Source organism: Engystomops pustulosus, chromosome 9, assembly GCF_040894005.1.
Source record: "Engystomops pustulosus chromosome 9, aEngPut4.maternal, whole genome shotgun sequence".
NCBI lineage: Eukaryota > Metazoa > Chordata > Amphibia > Anura > Leptodactylidae > Engystomops > Engystomops pustulosus.
The window spans coordinates 4,449,347-4,469,104 of record NC_092419.1 but is presented as its reverse complement, the minus strand read 5'-3'; the positions used below and the strand labels follow the sequence as shown (position 1 = coordinate 4,469,104).

The 19,758-nt window shown below is 49.9% G+C and overlaps 2 protein-coding genes across 2 annotated transcripts in view; one reads left to right on the top strand and one right to left on the bottom strand.

Annotated features, from left to right (window-relative positions):
- Window positions 1-985: 985 nt before the first annotated feature.
- Window positions 986-18,772, bottom strand: LOC140078009 (butyrophilin subfamily 1 member A1-like). The gene is made up of 8 exons (XM_072125765.1): window positions 18,640-18,772; window positions 14,136-14,486; window positions 9,665-9,940; window positions 9,409-9,525; window positions 9,191-9,223; window positions 6,018-6,038; window positions 5,012-5,038; window positions 986-3,438 (listed from the first exon to the last, which is right to left on the bottom strand). Exons 1-8 carry the CDS (start codon window positions 18,677-18,679, stop codon window positions 2,861-2,863), a joined length of 1,443 nt encoding a protein of 480 aa, XP_071981866.1. The 5' UTR covers window positions 18,680-18,772; the 3' UTR covers window positions 986-2,860.
- LOC140078010 (butyrophilin subfamily 1 member A1-like) overlaps window positions 14,445-19,758 on the top strand; it is a 48,008-nt gene continuing 42,694 nt past the window's right edge. Inside the window, exons 1-2 of the mRNA XM_072125766.1 lie at window positions 14,445-14,570; window positions 18,757-18,874. Of these exons, the coding sequence (XP_071981867.1) occupies window positions 18,766-18,874 (109 nt within the window). The 5' untranslated portion in view covers window positions 14,445-14,570; window positions 18,757-18,765. The remainder of the gene's footprint in view (window positions 14,571-18,756; window positions 18,875-19,758) is intronic.

The window sequence follows — 19,758 nt, the reverse complement described above, 5'->3', positions numbered from 1 at the left end:
ATAATACTGCTCCCTATGTACAAGAATATAACTACTATAATACTGCCCCCTATGTACAGGGATATAACTACTATAATACTGCCCCCTATGTACAGGAATATAACTACTATAATACTGCCTCCTATGTACAGGGATATAACTACTATAATACTGCCCCCTATGTACAGGGATATAACTACTATAATACTGCCCCCTATGTACAGGGATATAACTACTATAATACTGCCCCCTATGTACAGGAATATAACTACTATAATACTGCCCCCTATGTACAAGAATATTACTACTATAATACTGCCCCTATGTACAGGAATATAACTACTATAATACTGCCCCCTATGTACAGGAATATAACTACTATAATACTGCCCCCTATGTACAAGAATATAACTACTATAATACTGCCCCCTATGTACAAGAATATAACTACTAAAATACTGCCCCCATGTACAAGAATATAACTACTATAATACTGCCCCCTATGTACAGGAATATAACTACTATAATACTGCCTCCTATGTACAAGAATATAACTACTATAATACTGCCTCCTATGTACAGGAATATAACTACTATAATACTGCTCCCTATGTACAGGAATATAACTACTATAATACTGCCCCCTATGTACAGGAATATAACTACTATAATACTGCCCCCTATGTACAGGAATATAACTACTATAATACTGCCCCCTATGTACAGGGATATAACTGTTACAACATAAAATATTAGATAAATGTGCTTATACTCCTGTGATTTATCTGCAGTGTTGGATCGATGCTTATAACATCTGATCCCTGTATCTGTAATGTTCCCGATGCAATGGAAAGTGCTCCGCTGTCCTCGGAGGTAATTATATCCAAATAGGTGTTCCAGGACCAAGCAGCGGAGTGAAACTTTCTTCTTTGATCCAGTGAGCAGAATCCTTTTTTGCCCTTTTTCATGGACACTAACATGTGGTACAAACAAGATTAGACTCATCAAACATTTGCTTGTACTGTATTTAGAACACATCATTGCCTGAATCTATGGAGAATGTGTGAGCAGTGTACACGATACACTAATACTACATACTCGTACATCCAGTACTAATGATACTCAATCTACTCACTCCTTGTGGTACTTATATTGTGCACACATTGGGGCACATTTACTAAGGGTCCGAATCGCGCATTTTCGTTGGTTTTCCCGAATATTTCCGATTTGCGCCAAATTGTCCCAGGAATTTGGCGCACATGATCGGATTGTGGCGCATCGGCGACGGAAATCGGGGGGCGTGGCCATCGGAAAACCCGTCGGATTTGGAAAAACCACAATTGAAGAAAAAAAATTTGTGTCGCAAGAATAGCACTCGCGTGCATCGGGAAGAAGCAGGTGAACTCCGGCAGACTTCAGCGCAGCAGCGACACCTAGTGGAAATCGGGCGCACGACCTGAGTGAATCCCAGCAAGCTCTGAATCAATGTGGGACAACGTGCCGCGGGATCTGGTAAGTAAATGAGCCCTATTCTGTGCTGTGATCCCAACAGACATGAGAGCAGAACCTCCCCCCTCCCTCTCTGACTCGACTACTGCAGGAGAGAAAGCGGAGCAGCTCCGCGTGTCTTCCATCCTTGTCTGGCGCCCCCTTGTGGTGCTCCCTGGGCGGTTACACGTCCCGCCCAATGGTAGAAGCCGTGATCACACATCACATTTAGTCTTTGCTTCTCCTTTCTTAGTATTGATGTTATTGGGAAAGAATGGAAAAAGCCTCTGTAAGAAAAGTTACACGTCGTGTTTCTTACACGTACTGCTCATATATGAACTTTTATTTTAAAAAATAATAAAATTGATTTATTTTACGAGGCATTAACTTAATTCATCTGTGTTATAGAGATAATGATGGCAGAATTATGGGGAAAAGCTCTGGGCAGGGAGGCAGAAGCCACGCCCACATTGCACTTGCAAACTGATTTGCATATTCGTAAAAATATGCAAATCATATTTGCAACGTCTTTGCTCGGGGACGTTGTGGAAACTACTACAAATAGTTGTTATTTTTTCGTAAATTTTTTTCCTTGTCCAGAAATCCCGTCTCTTCTCAACCTACTCAAGGTCATATCCGTATTCCGTGGATTGCGCAGGACTGGACCCCCCCGAGCCTTCACCCGAAACGCTCCAATTATAATCCTCCTTAAAAGATCAATAATAATCTGAAATGATTGATCAGCAGTCGCGCCGACGCCTGTCGCTCATAGTCCCCGATCGATATCCGCTCTGTAAAAACAAGTTTTTCCCGTGCACGCATTTGGAATTTTAATTGGGAAGAGATTTTCAGATCCATCTCGTTTTTTGGGACTGTGGACTACATCACTGAAGCCACCTTAGTGTTCCACAAAAATATAGAACCCTCCTAGCACCAACATGGTCCTCAGTCCTTGCCTAAAGATGGTCTCTGAGATCCACCAAATACCAACCCCAGGAAATGGACCCTAAAGTCCTTCATATTGGCCTCGTCTTCTGTAGGACCTCTGGGCCCATTATTGTTTGAAGTCCTCTTCTCACAAGACTAAAATTCATTTCACCAAATGGTATGGTCCAAAATCTGCTCCACTTCATGGTGGAAACAGTGGTTGGACCCATTAATCCAGATTTTTTAAGGATACTATGTTTTTTCTGGCATTGGTGGGATGGACAAAAAGTGTTGAGTATTAGACGTCAAAAACATCCGAAGGTCAACCTCCTTTTGTTGGAATGAACTGTTCCTACAGCCAATCTTATTGAGCAATCTCTCTTGTGGACCATTGAGATGAAGACTACCCTTGAAGACCTTTGGCTATTGATGGTGCCTTCACCTGTCGGGGTCAGTGGGGACTTGGCTAAATTGTTAACGATAAAAAAGACATTCCTGGACCGACGTAGTAAAACGGGAAGACGGGTTGAGAAAATTTCACCTGAAATGTGTAGAGGGGCTCGTAGGTGTCAACATCGTAAAATGAAAGCTTTCCATTCTCATAGTCTAAATATGTTCCAACTCTCTGGATTCGTCGAGGTCCACGTATTCCTTGGCCATTGAGTAAACCAGGTTGATGCAAGGTCGTTTTTTGGGAACATAAAGTAATTGGCTCTGGAGGTGTAGAAAGCCCAAAGTAACCGTCCACCGTCCCTCTCATAGCCCAGATTCCAGTTTCTGGACACTCCCGTTGTCCTCCTGTCCTTCTCACAGTCTCTAGAGCCACCCCTAGAGACCAGAATTTTCCATTTTGCTCCTGGACTTCTGTCTCCCAGTAGTGGGTGCCATTTCGGTAAGATGTCTGGCCAAGTACACAGGGCTCTGTGTCAAACCTCTCGTCATTTTCAGGAACGTCTTGAGAAGTTCCACTAGATACGATGTGGTGGCCGTCCGGAGAGACGATGAGGCTGGAGTAAGCGGTGAGAGGATCAAACAAGACGGTTTCTGAAATTGAGGAAGAAAGTTGCAAGATAAGTTGAAAGATGTGACTATTTGTGTACGGAAAATATAATTCGCTTTGGATGATCTTGGATATTATGGATGGAGGGATTTGACATGATGGATGAAGATGTCCTCATGTCCTCCATGGCTATAAGCCTCCAGCAGAGATGTCTGGCTGTGGCTTTCTCCTTTTTCCCTATTCAGAACACATGGACACTTATGTATGTATGTATGTGGGTGCGTCCGTGTCCGCTAAAGAAATATACACCGTTGCGTTTACAGTCACCAAATTTTGCAGTCCGCTCTCTGTGACTTGGAGAACGTCATAGACTTGGTTTGCACCCCCGCTTTCCAAAATCCACTTATTACCCACCATATACAGGAGCCATTGTCTGCTGCTGCTGTGGCAGGAGAGTGAGTGCATGACAGAGAGACAGGTGGGGAGAGTGCATGAGCGACAGAGAGACAGGTGGGGAGAGTGCATGAGCGACAGAGAGACGGGTGGGGAGAGTGCATGAGCCACAGAGAGACGGGTGGGGAGAGTGCATGAGCGACAGAGAGACAGGTGGGGAGAGTGCATGAGCGACAGAGAGACAGGTGGGGAGAGTGCATGAGCGACAGAGAGACAGGCGGGGAGAGTGCATGAGCGACAGAGAGACAGGCGGGGAGAGTGCATGAGTGACAGAGAGACAGCCAATGAGTGTGAGTGACAGAGAGACAGACAGGGAGAGTGAGGGAGAGACAGGGAGAATGCATTAGTGACGGAGAGACAGGTGTGGAGAGTGCATGAGCGACAGAGAGACAGGCAAGGAGAGTGCATGAGCGACAGAGAGACAGGCGGGGAGAGTGCATGAGCGACAGAGAGACAGGCGGGGAGAGTGCATGAGCGACAGAGAGACAGGCGGGGAGAGTGCATGAGCGACAGAGAGACAGGCGGGGAGAGTGATAGATATTTTTTTGTTAACCAATTCTATTTTGTTCTAACTAAGTGCAGTTATTTACTTTCCCGGGCAATGGCGGGATCTACAGCGAGTATCTCATAGACTGTGTTTAACTGAGGTGAGTGGAAGGGGACCATCGGCCATTCAGGGCTGTGGGCGAGTGTTGTGCCCTACTGGATGTTGTGTGGACCACTCACCTCCTGTGGCTCAGGAAACCTGTGTGTTTAGGGATTGTCTATGAAAACAATAACTAATAGACCTTGTGTAAGGATCCAGAACGTCAGACCAGAAGTATTGAGCCTGGGAGATGGAGTTCCCTTTATATGCCAAGTAACGCATCCACCATAAGGAGGGATCGACGCGATTAAGTTACCGCGTCAGCAAAGTAGGCGAATCACATCACCCCCCAAAAAATCCAAAAAATCCTGAATGTGTAATGTTGCCTATTACTATGGAAGACCCTGGAAGTTCTGGAGGATGGTCAGTGGAGCGGGTCAGGTCCACCCTACAAGACACGGCCTATTTGTGGAGAACTTCCAGGGTAATAACATAAATGAGGTCATAGAAAGTGAAGGCACATTCCAGGAACAGAAATCCAGAGTAGTAGCTGTACATTAATGGACGTGGTCACCCACCTTTCCTGATGGATATTTTTCTCCATTCTAAAAATAAAACACAAAGACAGAAAACGGAATTAAGAATAATTTTTCTGCCGAGCCCAAGTCTCCTGTATCCGCTGACTAATGGCCGAACCGCGGCGCGTAACATCAGATTCTAAAGTGTTACCTGATCAATATATCGACGAGGTCACGTGGCCGGTGAACAGTGAGTGGGAATAATTAATGATACGACGCTCGCCAGGAAGCAACGAGATGATGGGATGGGTGAATGTCGGCCATTTTGAAAAAGGATACAACGTAACGTGTTGGAGGATTGAAATATGAAAATCCCTTTAATGTTGTGACCCCTTTTATTTCATGACATTTTCTATTGATCCGATCCCTTCAACATGAACAACGAACAACGTTCTACATAGAATTGATAAAAAAGTTTTACCGGTTTCTCTATTCAGCGACTCTGAAGAGCAACGGGCCACGTTTACTAAGGGCCACGTTTACTAAGGACCTTTCGTGGCTGCGCTGCCTCCATGTGACACAAATTAGGGGGCGTCCGGTGCTCAGTCGGATCGAGTGCCGTATTTAACATGCAAATTGCGTGGCTCACCCTATGTTAAAGGTGCACCACAAAAAGTTGGTTTACTCAGTGGGGCCGGTGCAGGGAGCGGCACATTCATAATTTTGGTGAATCTGTCACACCCATCATTATACACGGGCAGAGAACTTTTAGTAAAGTTTCTCCCGATGTGTCTCCACGGTTACAGACTACAAACGTAGTCATCTCATACCCAACTTCCTGTGGCCTCTTTTTGTAGGTGTGCAGTGACTGGTGATTGCTTGTAGTCTGTTACCACGGAGACACAGAAGTCTGAATAAGAGCTGCGGACACAAAACTTTACAGCAGAAGTTGCAAAGTTTTTTGTGTTTCAGCTGATTAAATCCCAGTTACAAAAATTCCAATAATCAGATTTTAGTCTTTTGTGATGTGGGAATTGTGGAATGAAATGGAGCGGCGGATACTCACCAACTTCCCATTGTAGTCGCTCTGAAAATATAACAGATTACATGTCAGATTGCAATGTATGAGACTAGACACAAGGTGATGCAGAACTAAGAGGAGATTAGGGTCTGTTTAGGGACTGACACTCCCAGGACCCCCATGGGGTTTTCCGAAATTCACAGAAAACTTCTTTACGATATTGTCTTTTCCCAATTCGCCAATAAGAATCTAAAATTTGTTGAATTAGTTGCACAGAATTTTAAAAATATGACAGCGCCACCCTGGTCCCCAGGTTATGTACGGTATTGCAGCTCAGCCCCTATCACTTCCATGCAGATGAGCTGCAGTGCAAGAGACTCTGATACATACAAGATCATGGCAGACGCAAGAGACTGAAGTATAGAAGGACCTTGTACAACCTTATACTGTGTGATGGAGATGATCGATCCCTTGCACCACCTTGTGTGGAGGAGCCGGAATTCTAGATTTACAGGGACCTCCCTAGTGGTGAGTGACTGCATTACATACAAATACTGTAAAAAGTTCACACGATGGAAGTCGTGGGAAAGGAGACTCCAGCATTCAGGTAGGTGAAGGTTAGCGGTGACCAATGACTTCCTGCAGGTGCTGACGAAGAACCGACAAGATACGGAGAAGCAACTTCCGCTGATCACCGGGTCTATACATTCAGAACCTATAGGGTCGGTTTATAGATAGTAAACCCCTATAAATTAGGCCACTATAGGACACCATAGTATGGGGGGAGGGGGGGGGGCATGTGTCCCTCCTATTGCTTCCTTTTTCTTTTCTTTTTTCTGCGATTTTTTTTGTGTGACTTTTTGCAGTCTGAGACTTTTTTAGGTGCAGCATGAAGCAGCGACCAGCGTTATCTGCCCCCGGGATATGATGCAGGGGCCGGATTTATCTTTGTAGCCCGGATGTTTGATCAACTTGTGCGACGTTTGGGCTTGGAATTGTCCCATTCTTGTGCCTGATAAATCGCAAAACAGAGCGCACTAGACCCAGGGGCTCATGTATCAGAGCGCACTAGACCCAGGGGCTCATGTATCAGAGCGCACTAGACCCAGGGGCTCATGTATCAGAGCGCGCTAGACCCAGGGGCTCATGTATCAGAGCGCGCTAGACCCAGGGGCTCATGTATCAGAGCGCGCTAGACCCAGGGGCTCATGTATCAGAGCGCGCTAGACCCAGGGGCTCATGTATCAGAGCGCGCTAGACCCTGGGGCTCATGTATCAGAGCGCGCTAGACCCAGGGGCTCATGTATCAGAGCGCGCTAGACCCAGGGGCTCATGTATCAGAGCACGCTAGACCCAGGGGCTCATGTATCAGAGCGCGCTAGACCCAGGGGCTCATGTATCAGAGCGTGCTAGACCCAGGGGCTCATGTATCAGAGCACGCTAGACCCAGGGGCTCATGTATCAGAGCGCGCTAGACCCAGGGGCTCATGTATCAGAGCGCGCTAGACCCAGGGGCTCATGTATCAGAGCGCGCTAGACCCAGGGGCTCATGTATCAGAGCACGCTAGACCCAGGGGCTCATGTATCAGAGCGCGCTAGACCCAGGGGCTCATGTATCAGAGCGCGCTAGACCCAGGGGCTCATGTATCAGAGCGCGCTAGACCCAGGGGCTCATGTATCAGAGCACGCTAGACCCAGGGGCTCATGTATCAGAGCGCGCTAGACCCAGGGGCTCATGTATCAGAGCGCGCTAGACCCAGGGGCTCATGTATCAGAGCACGCTAGACCCAGGGGCTCATGTATCAGAGCGCGCTAGACCCAGGGGCTCATGTATCAGAGCGCGCTAGACCCAGGGGCTCATGTATCAGAGCACGCTAGACCCAGGGGCTCATGTATCAGAGCACGCTAGACCCAGGGGCTCATGTATCAGAGCACGCTAGACCCAGGGGCTCATGTATCAGAGCGCGCTAGACCCAGGGTCTCATGTATCAGAGCGCGCTAGACCCAGGGGCTGATGTATCAGAGCGCGCTAGACCCAGGGGCTCATGTATCAGAGCGCGCTAGACCCAGGGGCTCATGTATCAGAGCGCGCTAGACCCAGGGGCTCATGTATCAGAGTTTTTCGGCTGCCACTTTTTCAGGTTTCCTGAAGTCGGCTACTTAATCGTTACAATGTATCTTGGGTTTCCCCTTTGTGACACATGTGATGAGATGTTTAGTGTCACTTCTGCAACTTTTTGTGACTTTTTAGTCCCAAATAGGAGTTTACCAAAAGTAACTCTGGGTCTAGCGCGCTCTGTTCTGCGACTTATTACTCGCAAGAATAGGAAAATTCCAAGCCCAAGCGTCGCACAAGTTGATCAAACATCCAATCTACAAAGATAAATCCGACCCCTGCGCTAAATCCCGGAGGCAGATAACGCCGGTCGCTGCTTCATTCTGCACCTAAAATGTCTCAAACTGCAAAAAGTTGCAAAAGAAAAAGGAAGCAATAGGAGAGATACATGTCCCCACCACAGAGTCGCTGTTGGTAAACTCCTATTTGGGACTGAAAAGTCGCTCACCACAAAAGGTCACAGAAGTGACACTAAACAGGAAACTCATCACATGAATCACAAAGGGGAATAACTTAAGATACATTGTAATGATTCAGTAGCCGACTTCAGGAAACCTGAAAACCTGTCAGCCGAAAAACTCCGATACATGAGCCCCTATAAGTACTTCTGAGGTTGTGTTGACCCAGTTGATTGGTTTCGTCTTGAGGAACACAAGGAGAAGGCAAACTACACTAAACTGCATAGTTTATCTTCTCCACGTGTTCCTGAAGAGGAAACCAACCAATTGAACCAACACAACCCTGACTTTTTATATACAGAAGACAACGTTCCCATCCAAATAATAAAAACTCAACACATGTGGATTCTACCAGAAGACTTAGGGTGATGCCACACGTGGCGTTTTGGTCCGTTTTTCCCAATTATCTTAATAGATAAACAGGTTGTAAGTAGCCAAATGCATGGTAAACGGCCAAAACGGACTGAAAACGGATGTTTAAAAACGGAACAAAAACGCCATGTGTGACATCACCCTTAGAAGGAAGATTGATAGGAGTTGAAGCTGTAAGGGCTGCATCCAGGTGTCTCCAAGTTAAGAAGTTTGTCTGAAGCTTGTGTGGGTCACAGTTGCGCAGTTGTAAATCGTGTACAATGTGCACTTACCTATAGTTAGATCCTTCTCCTCCAGCCGTGTCTCTGCAATAATAGATAAAGTTGACCTTAAAAATTGGTTATCACAGATGAATCGAAGGCTTGGAGGCGTGAAGAGACCTCCTGACTCTCTCATCATCTCGCTATGACTGCAGCTTCTACTATGGATCATCATATGTTGGAGAACGATGACTTTGGGTCTTACGTATAAATTTCAGTTTCTACTTTACCATTTTTCTTCTGCTTTGAGGAGAAGAGCCAGGCCATGAGTGCAGAAAGAGCGAGAGTGACTATTAGGAGTAACCCGAAGACAATGGCCCAGGGTGAGGTGCGGGGAAACAAGGCATCTGTAGGATAACAAAAACATGAAAATGTTTTTATAATTCGCACATTCCAGGTTTAGGTCAAACCCAGAAACAAAAGCCAAATGATCTCAGCGTGGCACCCGTGTCCTGGACAGACCAACAGTGGGCCACACTCACAAACCTGAGACTTTCACGTATGATCCGGTCTCCTTCATTGTCACCGGGTGTCTCAGTCCACAGTAGACCTGACCCTCCGAGGAGCTGTTCAGGAGAATGCTACTCTTGACACGGAGGAGTTCTGTCTTGTCTGTGTCTGTTTCTAGTTCTGTAGGTTCAAATTCGCCATTTTCCTTCTTCCAGAACATTTCAGGTTTAGGAAACCAACCATCAGAGGAGCAGGAGATGACCACAGAGCTGCCCTGAAGAGCAACAGCTATAAGGGGTGGAGAGCCCAATCCTACGAGGGATAGATGGAGACTCTCATTGTTATGGGTAAAACTCAACCATGTTACTAAACTTGGCCACATCTAGTGGTCTACACACTGATCCACCCCACCTGGTCGTGATTTACCCTAAACTAGGCCAATGGTTTTGTGCAAACATCTAAGGACACCCTTCCTGCTTCCTGGAATTGTGGGAGTAAGTAGCAGCCAGGTTTGCTAATCAAATGGTAATGATTTATTGATCATCAGCAAGAATGACCACCTGTATAAAAGCAGAACTTGGTTCAATGAACCAATGAAGAGAAGGCATCTGCCCTGACCTTACAGGAGTGGTTGTTGCTGCTCATCTTTCTGGGAATAGTTATTAGACCAATTCCAAATAATCTGAAGTCCATCGTTGTACAATGAAACTAATAACAGCGGAGAATCTTTCCAGGAGTGGATGAGCCGGCAAAATTCATTTCATGGTCAAACAACAAATACCAATAGCTACATCTCAGACTTTACTGGACCTTCTATTTCTGATGATAGGACTCGCTATTGTGATGGAAATCTGTCTCTGACCTCATCCAATGTGGTCTGTGCCTTGGAGGAAACATACCACCACGGATCTACCTATTATCAAATTTTCTGAAGAGGCTACTGGGGCGTGGATTAGCCGGAGCTGAGGCTACCCGGTGCAGCTACTCCCGCCCCAGGAGCCTCTTGTGTTCCACCTACCCTGACATCTTCATTGCGCAGCTCCTGGTAGCTGCACGCACTCGCCAGAGAAGCTGGGTTCTGCGCATGCACACTGCTGACCCACAGTGTGCGGTCTCAGCTCTGAAGCCGGAGTTTCTGCGCATGCGCAGAGCCCAGCTTCTCAGATGAGTGCGCAGCTACCAGGAGCTGCGCGGTGAATGTCAGCGTAGGTGGAACACAAGAGGCTCCTGGGGCGTGGAGTAGCTGCACCGTGTAGCCTCAGCTCCGGCTACTCCACGCCCCAGTAGCCTCTTTAGAAAATTTCAATATTGTGCAAATTTAAATTTACACTTAGGGGCCACAGATCTAATAGGTAGATCTGTGGTGGTAGGTTTCCTTTAAATTATGGAACATGTTGATCCCAACATTGAGCTTCACCGCACCCCCTCCTGCCCTCTCCTGTTCTCTCCTGTCCTCCCCTGTCCTCTCCTGTCCTCTCCTGTCCTGCCCTTTCCTGTCCTCCCCTGCCCTCTCCTGTCCCCTCCTCTCCCCTGTCCTCTCCTCTCCTGTCCTCTCCTGCCCTCCCCTGTCCTCCCCTGTCCTCTCCTATCCTCTCCTATCCTCTACTGTCCTCTCCTGCCCTCTACTGTCCTCTCCTGTCATCTCCTGTCCCCTCCTCTCCTCTCCTGTCCCCTCCTCTCCTCTCCTGTCCTCTCCTGCCCTCCCCTATCCTCTCCTGCCCTCTCCTGTCCTCCCCTCCCTTGTCCTCACCTGTCCTCCCCTTTCCTCTCCTGTCCTCCCCTGTTCTCTCCTGTCCTCTCCTCCCTTGTCCTCCCCTGTCCTCTCCTGTCCTGTCCTCTCCTCCCCTGTCCTGCCCTCTCCTCTCCTGTCCCCTCCTCTCCTCTACTCTCCTGTCCTCTCCTCTCCTGCCCTCTCCTCCCCTGTCCTCTCCTGCCCTCTCCTGTCCTCTCCTCTCCTGTCCTCTCCTCCCCTGTCCTCTCCTCCCCTGTCCTCTCCTCCCCTGTCCTCTCCTCCCCTGTCCTCTCCTCCCCTGTCCTCTCCTGCCCTCTCCTGTCCTCTTCTTTCCTGTCCTCGTCTCTCCTCTCCTGTCCTCTTCTCTCCTCTCCTGTCCTCCCCTATCCTCCCCTGCCCTCTCCTGTCCTCCCCTGCCCTCTTCTGTCCTATCCTGTCCTCTCCTACCCTCCCCTGTCCTCTCCTCCCCTCTCCTGTCCTCTCCTGTCCTCTCCTCTCCTGTCCTCTCCTCTCCTCTCCTGTCCTCTCCTGTCCTCTCCTCCCCTGTCCTGTCCTCTCCTCCCCTGTCCTCTCCTCCCCTGTCCTCTCCTCTCCTCCCCTGCCCTCTCCTGTCCTCTCCTGTCCTCTCCTGTCCTCTCCTCTCCTGTCCTCTCCTCTCCTCTCCTGTCCTCTCCTGTCCTCCCTCCTCTCCTCCCCTGTCCTCTCCTCCCCTGTCCTCTCCTGTCCTCTCCTCCCCTGTCCTCTCCTGTCCTCTCCTTTCCTGTCCTGTCCTGTCCTGTCCTCTCCTCCCCTGTCCTCTCCTCTCCTGTTCTCTCCTCTCCTGCCCTCTCCCGCCCTCCCCTGTCCTCTCCTCTCCTCTCCTGTCCCCTCCTCTCCCCTCCTCCCCGGTCCTCTCCTCCCTTGTCCTCTCCTGTCCTCTCCTGTCCTGTCCTCTCCCCTCCTCTCCTGTCCTCCCCTGTCCTCCCCTGTCATCTCCTGTCCTCTCCTCCCCTGTCCTCTCCTCTCCTGTCCTCTCCTGTCCTCTCCTCTCCTCTCCCCTCTTCTCCTGTCCTCTCCTATCCTCTCCTGTCCTCTCCTGTCCTCTCCTCTCCTGTCCTCTCCTCTCCTGTCCTCTCCTCTCCTGTCCTCTCCTCCCCTGTCCTCTCCTGTCCCCTCCTCTCCTCTCCTCTTCTGTCCTATCCTGTCCCCTCCTCTCCTGTCCTGTCCTCTCCTGTCCTCTCCTCTCCTGTCCTCCCCTGTCCTCTCCTCTCCTGTCCTCTCCCCTCCTATCCTCTCCCCTCCTATCCTCTCCCCTCCTATCCTCCCCTGTCCTCCCCTGTCCTCTCCTCCCCTCTCCTCTCCTGTCCTCTCCTGTCCTCTCCTGTCCTCTCCTCCCCTCTCCTCCCCTCTCCTCTCCTGTCCTCTCCTCTCCTGTCCTCTCCTCTCCTGTCCTCTCCTCTCCTGTTCTCTCCTGTCCTCTCCTCTCCTGTCCTCTCCTCCCCTGTCCTCTCCTGTCCTCTCCTCTCCTGTCCTCTCCTCTCCTGTCCTCTCCTCTCCTCTCCTGTCCTCTCCTCCCCTGTCCTGTCCTCTCCTCCCCTGTCCTCTCCTCCCCTGTCCTCTCCTCTCCTCCCCTGCCCTCTCCTGTCCTCTCCTCCCCTCTCCTGTCCTCTCCTCTCCTGTCCTCTCCTGTCCTCTCCTCTCCTCTCCTGTCCTCTCCTGTCCTCCCCTCCTCTCCTCTCCCCTCCTCCCCTGTCCTCTCCTGTCCTCTCCTCCCCTGTCCTCTCCTGTCCTCTCCTCCCCTGTCCTCTCCTGTCCTCTCCTCTCCTGTCCTGTCCTCTCCTCCCCTGTCCTCTCCTGTCCTCTCCTCTCCTGTTCTCTCCTCTCCTGCCCTCTCCCGCCCTCTCCTGCCCTCCCCTGTCCTCTCCTCTCCTCTCCTGTCCCCTCCTCTCCTGTCCCCTCCTCTCCCCTCCTCCCCGGTCCTCTCCTCCCTTGTCCTCTCCTGTCCTCTCCCCTCCTCTCCTGTCCTCTCCTCTCCTGTCCTCTCCTCTCCTCTCCTGTCCTCTCCCGTCCTCCCCTGTCCTCTCCTCTCCTGTCCTCTCCTCCCTGTCCTCTCCTGTCCTCTCCTCTCCTGTCCTCTCCTCTCCTGTCCTCTCCTCTCCTCTCCTGTCCTCTCCTCTCCTGTCCTCTCCTCCCCTGTCCTGTCCTCTCCTCCCCTGTCCTCTCCTCTCCTCCCCTGCCCTCTCCTGTCCTCTCCTCCCCTCTCCTGTCCTCTCCTCTCCTGTCCTCTCCTGTCCTCTCCTCTCCTGTCCTCTCCTGTCCTCCCCTCCTCTCCTCTCCCCTCCTCCCCTGTCCTCTCCTGTCCTCTCCTCCCCTGTCCTCTCCTGTCCTCTCCTCCCCTGTCCTCTCCTGTCCTCTCCTCTCCTGTCCTGTCCTGTCCTCTCCTCCCCTGTCCTCTCCTGTCCTCTCCTCTCCTGTTCTCTCCTCTCCTGCCCTCTCCTGCCCTCTCCCGCCCTCTCCTGCCCTCCCCTGTCCTCTCCTCTCCTGTCCCCTCCTCTCCTGTCCCCTCCTCTCCCCTCCTCCCCGGTCCTCTCCTCCCTTGTCCTCTCCTGTCCTCTCCTCTCCTGTCCCCTCCCCTCCTCTCCTCTCCTCTCCTGTCCCCTCCTCTCCTGTCCCCTCCTCTCCCCTCCTCTCCTGTCCTCCCCTGTCCTCTCCATGGTCCTGCAGCCTGTGTTCCGGACCTTATATTCGGGAATCCGTTGCTCCCATCTTGGGTTGATATGACCCCCACAGACTGACCCACAACATTCAGCTGCACCGCTTCTTCTTCGTAAATTCCTGTGGTGACGTTTTCCACAAAGCAGTGATATTCCCCGGCATCAGAGAGTCGGACACTGCGCAGGAGGAGGGATAAGTCCCCGGTGTCGGGACGGCCCTTCAGGAAGGCTCTGCCCCGGTAATCCGGGCTCTGCTGCTGACGACCCTCGCTGCCATCTTTAAGGAGGAAGACGACGTTATTATAAAGACTGTGGAACCAACGGACCTCGAGCCCAACCGCGGGCTGCCCTGGGGTGAGGGTGCACGGCAGGAGAACGTCTGACCCCACCTCCGCCACCAGACTCCGGACCGAAGAGTGAACCTGGAACAGCCCTGGAAATAGAGGAGAGATGAAGACTGGGGGCTAAGGGAAAGGGAACCTGTCAGCAGGAGTGACCATACACACTGCAGCCAGTGGTAAGAGACGGGTGTAATCAGACCTATGTGTGTGCTGTTAGTAGCAGCAGGACTGTGATATACAGTTATATATTCCAGTATTGTAGCTCCTCACACTGCTGTGCACTGAGCATCTGCTCTTAGATTGTTCTTAGATTTTAGTAATAGCTATGGCAGGCTTCTAGTTGAATACTAAAGCCTTAATCCAGAGGATAGGGCCTGGGGGGAGGTTTAGCGCTAAGGGCACAGCAGGGTGAGGAAGGACCCGTAGTACAATTCTGAAATATAATTCCATGTTTTACCGTCCCGCTGCTCCTAACAACATACACAAAGATATGATTACACATCTCTCCAGGGACAGTGGATAACACTCAGGGCTCAGCAGTGTGAGGACACATCTTCCATTGCACTTTGAGAAGTTACAATCCTGGAATGTAAATCCATAAATCACAGTCCAGCTGCTACTAACAACATGCACAGCGGTCTGATTACACATCTCTCCAGGGACAATACATAACACAGGCTGCAGAGAGCACAGAGCACAGCAGTGTGAGGTCTGATTACACATCTCTCCAGGGACAATACATAACACTGGCTGCAGAGAGCACAGAGCACAGCAGTGTGAGGTCTGATTACACATCTCTCCAGGGACAATACATAACACTGGCTGCAGAGAGCACAGAGCACAGCAGTGTGAGGTATGATTACACATCTCTCCAGGGACAATACATAACACTGGCTGCAGAGAGCACCGAGCACAGCAGTGTGACGTCTGATTACACATCTCTCCAGGGACAGTACATAACACTGGCTGCAGAGAGCACAGAGCACAGCAGTGTGAGGTCTGATTACACATCTCTCCAGGGATTATATATAACACTTGCTGCAGAGAGCACAGAGCACAGCAGTGTGAGGTCTGATTACACATCTCTACAGGTACAATACATAACACTGGCTACAGAGAGCACAGAGCACAGCAGTGTGAGGTCTGATAACACATCTCTCCAGGGACAATACATAACACTGGCTGCAGAGAGCACAGAGCACAGCAGTGTGACGTCTGATTACACATCTCTCCAGGGATTATACATAACACTGGCTGCAGAGAGCACAGAGCACAGCAGTGTGAGGTCTGATTACACATCTCTCCAGGGACAATACATAACACTGGCTGCAGAGAGCACAGAGCACAGCAGTGTGAGGACTGATTATACATCTCTCCAGGGACAATACATAACACTGGCTGCAGAGAGCACAGCAGTGTGAGGTCTGATTACACATCTCTCCAGGGACAATACATAACACTGGCTGCAGAGAGCACAGAGCACAGCAGTGTGAGGTCTGATTACACATCTCTCCAGGGACAATACATAGCTCTACATAAAATCTGCTGACACCCACATTATTATCTGTATCTACAATCTCACTTCTGAAACATAGTGAACTGGGAAACTTTCCAAATTATTCTAAGTAGGTTCGCGCCTATCAGAAGTTAGATACAGGGCAGGGGAACCTTAGATACACAGCACAGTAGGGTATACTGCTTAGATACATGGCCCAGCACAGTTTAGCAGCAGTATTATATTACATAGCACAATAGGCAGGATGACATATAGTTGACTTAGATACAGCAGCTTAGATACAATGCTGTAATTTAAAGGGGTTTTCCATGGTAACATATAAATAACCGACAACAACAACCCGGCGCCCGGCAGCTGCATGGAGGCAATACCCAACCTGCGCTGATGTACAAGATGGTAACTAAAGGGTTACTCCAGCTGTCTATAGATAAGAGAATATACACAATAACACAATGGGGCATCTGTGGCCCCGAAATGTCCTGAATGAAGGGCTCCAGATCTCATCATCTTAATGCACTGCAACCGTTGTTCACATATCGCCATACACTGCCCACATACCGCCATACAGTGCCCACATACCGCCATACAGTGCCCATATACCCCCATACAGTGCCCACATACTGCCATACAGTGCCCGCATACCGCCATACAGTGTCCACATACTGCCATACAGTGCCCACATACCCCCATACAGTGCCCACATACCGCCATACACTGCCCACATACCGCCATACAGTGCCCACATACTGCCATACAGTGCCCACATACCGCCATACACTGCCCACATACCGCCATACAGTGCCCACATACCGCCATACACTGCCCACATACTGCCATACAGTGCCCACATACCGCCATACACTGCCTACATACTCCCATACAGTGCCCACATACTCCCATACAGTGCCCACATACCGCCATACACTGCCCACATACTCCCATACAGTGCCCACATACCGCCATACACTGCCCACATACCGCCATACACTGCCCACATACCACCATACACTGCCCACATACTCCCATACAGTGCCCACATACCGCCATTCACTGCCCACATACCGCCATACACTGCCCACATACCGCCATACACTGCCCACATACTCCCATACAGTGCCCACATACCGCCATACACTGCCCACATACCGCCATACAGTGCCCACATACCCCCATACAGTGCCCACATACTCCCATACAGTGCCCACATACCGCCATACAGTGCCCATATACCCCCATACAGTGCCCACATACCGCCATACAGTGCCCATATACCCCCATACAGTGCCCACATACCCCCATACAGTGCCCACATACTGCCATACAGTGCCCACATACTCCCATACAGTGCCGCATACCGCCATACAGTGCCCACATACCCCCATACAGTGCCCACATACCGCCATACAGTGCCCACATACTGCCATACAGTGCCCACATACCGCCATACAGTGCCCACATACCCCCATACAGTGCCCACATACCCCCATACAGTGCCCACATACCGCCATACAGTGCCCACATACCCCCATACAGTGCCCACATACCCCCATACAGTGCCCACATACCGCCATACAGTGCCCAAATATCCCCATACAGTGCCCACATACCCCCATACAGTGCCCACATACTGCCATACAGTGCCCACATACTCCCATACAGTGCCGCATACCGCCATACAGTGCCCACATACCCCCATACAGTGCCCACATACCGCCATACAGTGCCCACATACTGCCATACAGTGCCCACATACCGCCATACAGTGCCCACATACCCCCATACAGTGCCCACATACCCCCATACAGTGCCCACATACCCCCATACAGTGCCCACATACCGCCATACAGTGCCCACATACCCCCATACAGTGCCCACATACCCCCATACAGTGCCCACATACCGCCATACAGTGCCCAAATATCCCCATACAGTGCCCACATACCCCCATACAGTGCCCACATACTGCCATACAGTGCCCACATACTCCCATACAGTGCCGCATACCGCCATACAGTGCCCACATACCCCCATACAGTGCCCACATACCGCCATACAGTGCCCACATACTGCCATACAGTGCCCACATACCGCCATACAGTGCCCACATACCCCCATACAGTGCCCACATACCCCCATACAGTGCCCACATACCGCCATACAGTGCCCACATACCCCCATACAGTGCCCACATACCCCCATACAGTGCCCACATACCGCCATACAGTGCCCAAATATCCCCATACAGTGCCCACATACCCCCATACAGCGCCCACATACCGCCATACAGTGCCCACATACCGCCATACAGTGCCCACATACCCCCATACAGTGCCCACATACTGCCATACAGTGCCCACATACCGCCATACAGTGTCCACATACCGCCATACAGTGCCCACATACCGCCATACAGTGCCCACATACTGCCATACAGTGCCCACACACCCCCATACAGTGCCCACATACCGCCATACAGTGCCCAGGACTGATGAGGGGCGGTGCCAGAACCCAGAGTAAGGGGAGGAGCGCTACTTTTAAAAAAAGTTTTAAAAAGTTAAGGCTATTTCAAGAGGTTTTATGTATTTTTTATAAAATGGACGGCTCCTTTAAGACGCATCGTTAGTGTCAACTTTAGAAAGTTTTAAAATATGTGAGGTCCCTTTAAGAAAAGAGCAGTGGAAGCAGCAGGTGCCCCCCCCCCCCCATGTGCCGGACCCCCGGGAGGTTACCTGAGGCTGCGGGGACCAGCAGCAGGAGCAGCGTCTCCATCCTCTGTGATTTGGGGTGATCCTCCCCCTCCTCCTCCTCTCACTCACTTTATGTCCTCATTTCATTTCCTCAAACAGGAGGAGCGCATGATCAGAGTGTCGCAACCAGGAACGAAACACCAGATGAATGGGGCGAGAGCGGAGGAGATGCAGGGACCCAGGCTCTACCTGCTGCTGGCGACTGCTGCCGTCTCAGGTACCGTAACTTATGCACCATCGTGCAGTATTATAGAAGGGCTCCGGCTCCTGGACTGACACCGATCACTTCCCAGAGCAGAGACTTTACTACCATAGAACAATATAATGATATATACCCACATAATACCGCCATACGTAATAGTGCTGTATACCGTAGAAATAACACACAAATGCAGGACCTAAATAATACAGCCATACAGTGCACAAATACAACAGTATTACCAACTACAATAATAATACCGCCATACAGTGCCCTAGTAATAGTCCTGTATCATGCAGATATAATGCCCCAATACACTGCACCAATACTACGGTATGATCAATTACAATAATAATACCGCCATATGTAATAGTGCTGTATACCGTAGAAACAACACACAAATATAGGACCTAAGTAATACAGCCATACAATGCCCAAGTAATAGTCCTGTATCCTGCAGATATAATGCCCCAATACTACGGTATGATCAATTACAATAATAATACTGCCATATGTAATAGTGCTGTATACTGTAGAAATAACACACAAATGAAGTGCCTTAATAATACAGCCATACAGTGCACAAATACAACGGTATTACCAACTACAATAATAATACCGCCATACAGTGCCCTAGTAATAGTCCTGTATCATGCAGATATAATGCCCCAATACACTGCACCAATACTACGGTATGATCAATTACAATAATAATACCGCCATATGTAATAGTGCTGTATACCGTAGAAACAACACACAAATATAGGACCTAAGTAATACAGCCATACAATGCCCAAGTAATAGTCCTGTATCCTGCAGATATAATGCCCCAATACTACGGTATGATCAATTACAATAATAATACTGCCATATGTAATAGTGCTGTATACTGTAGAAATAAC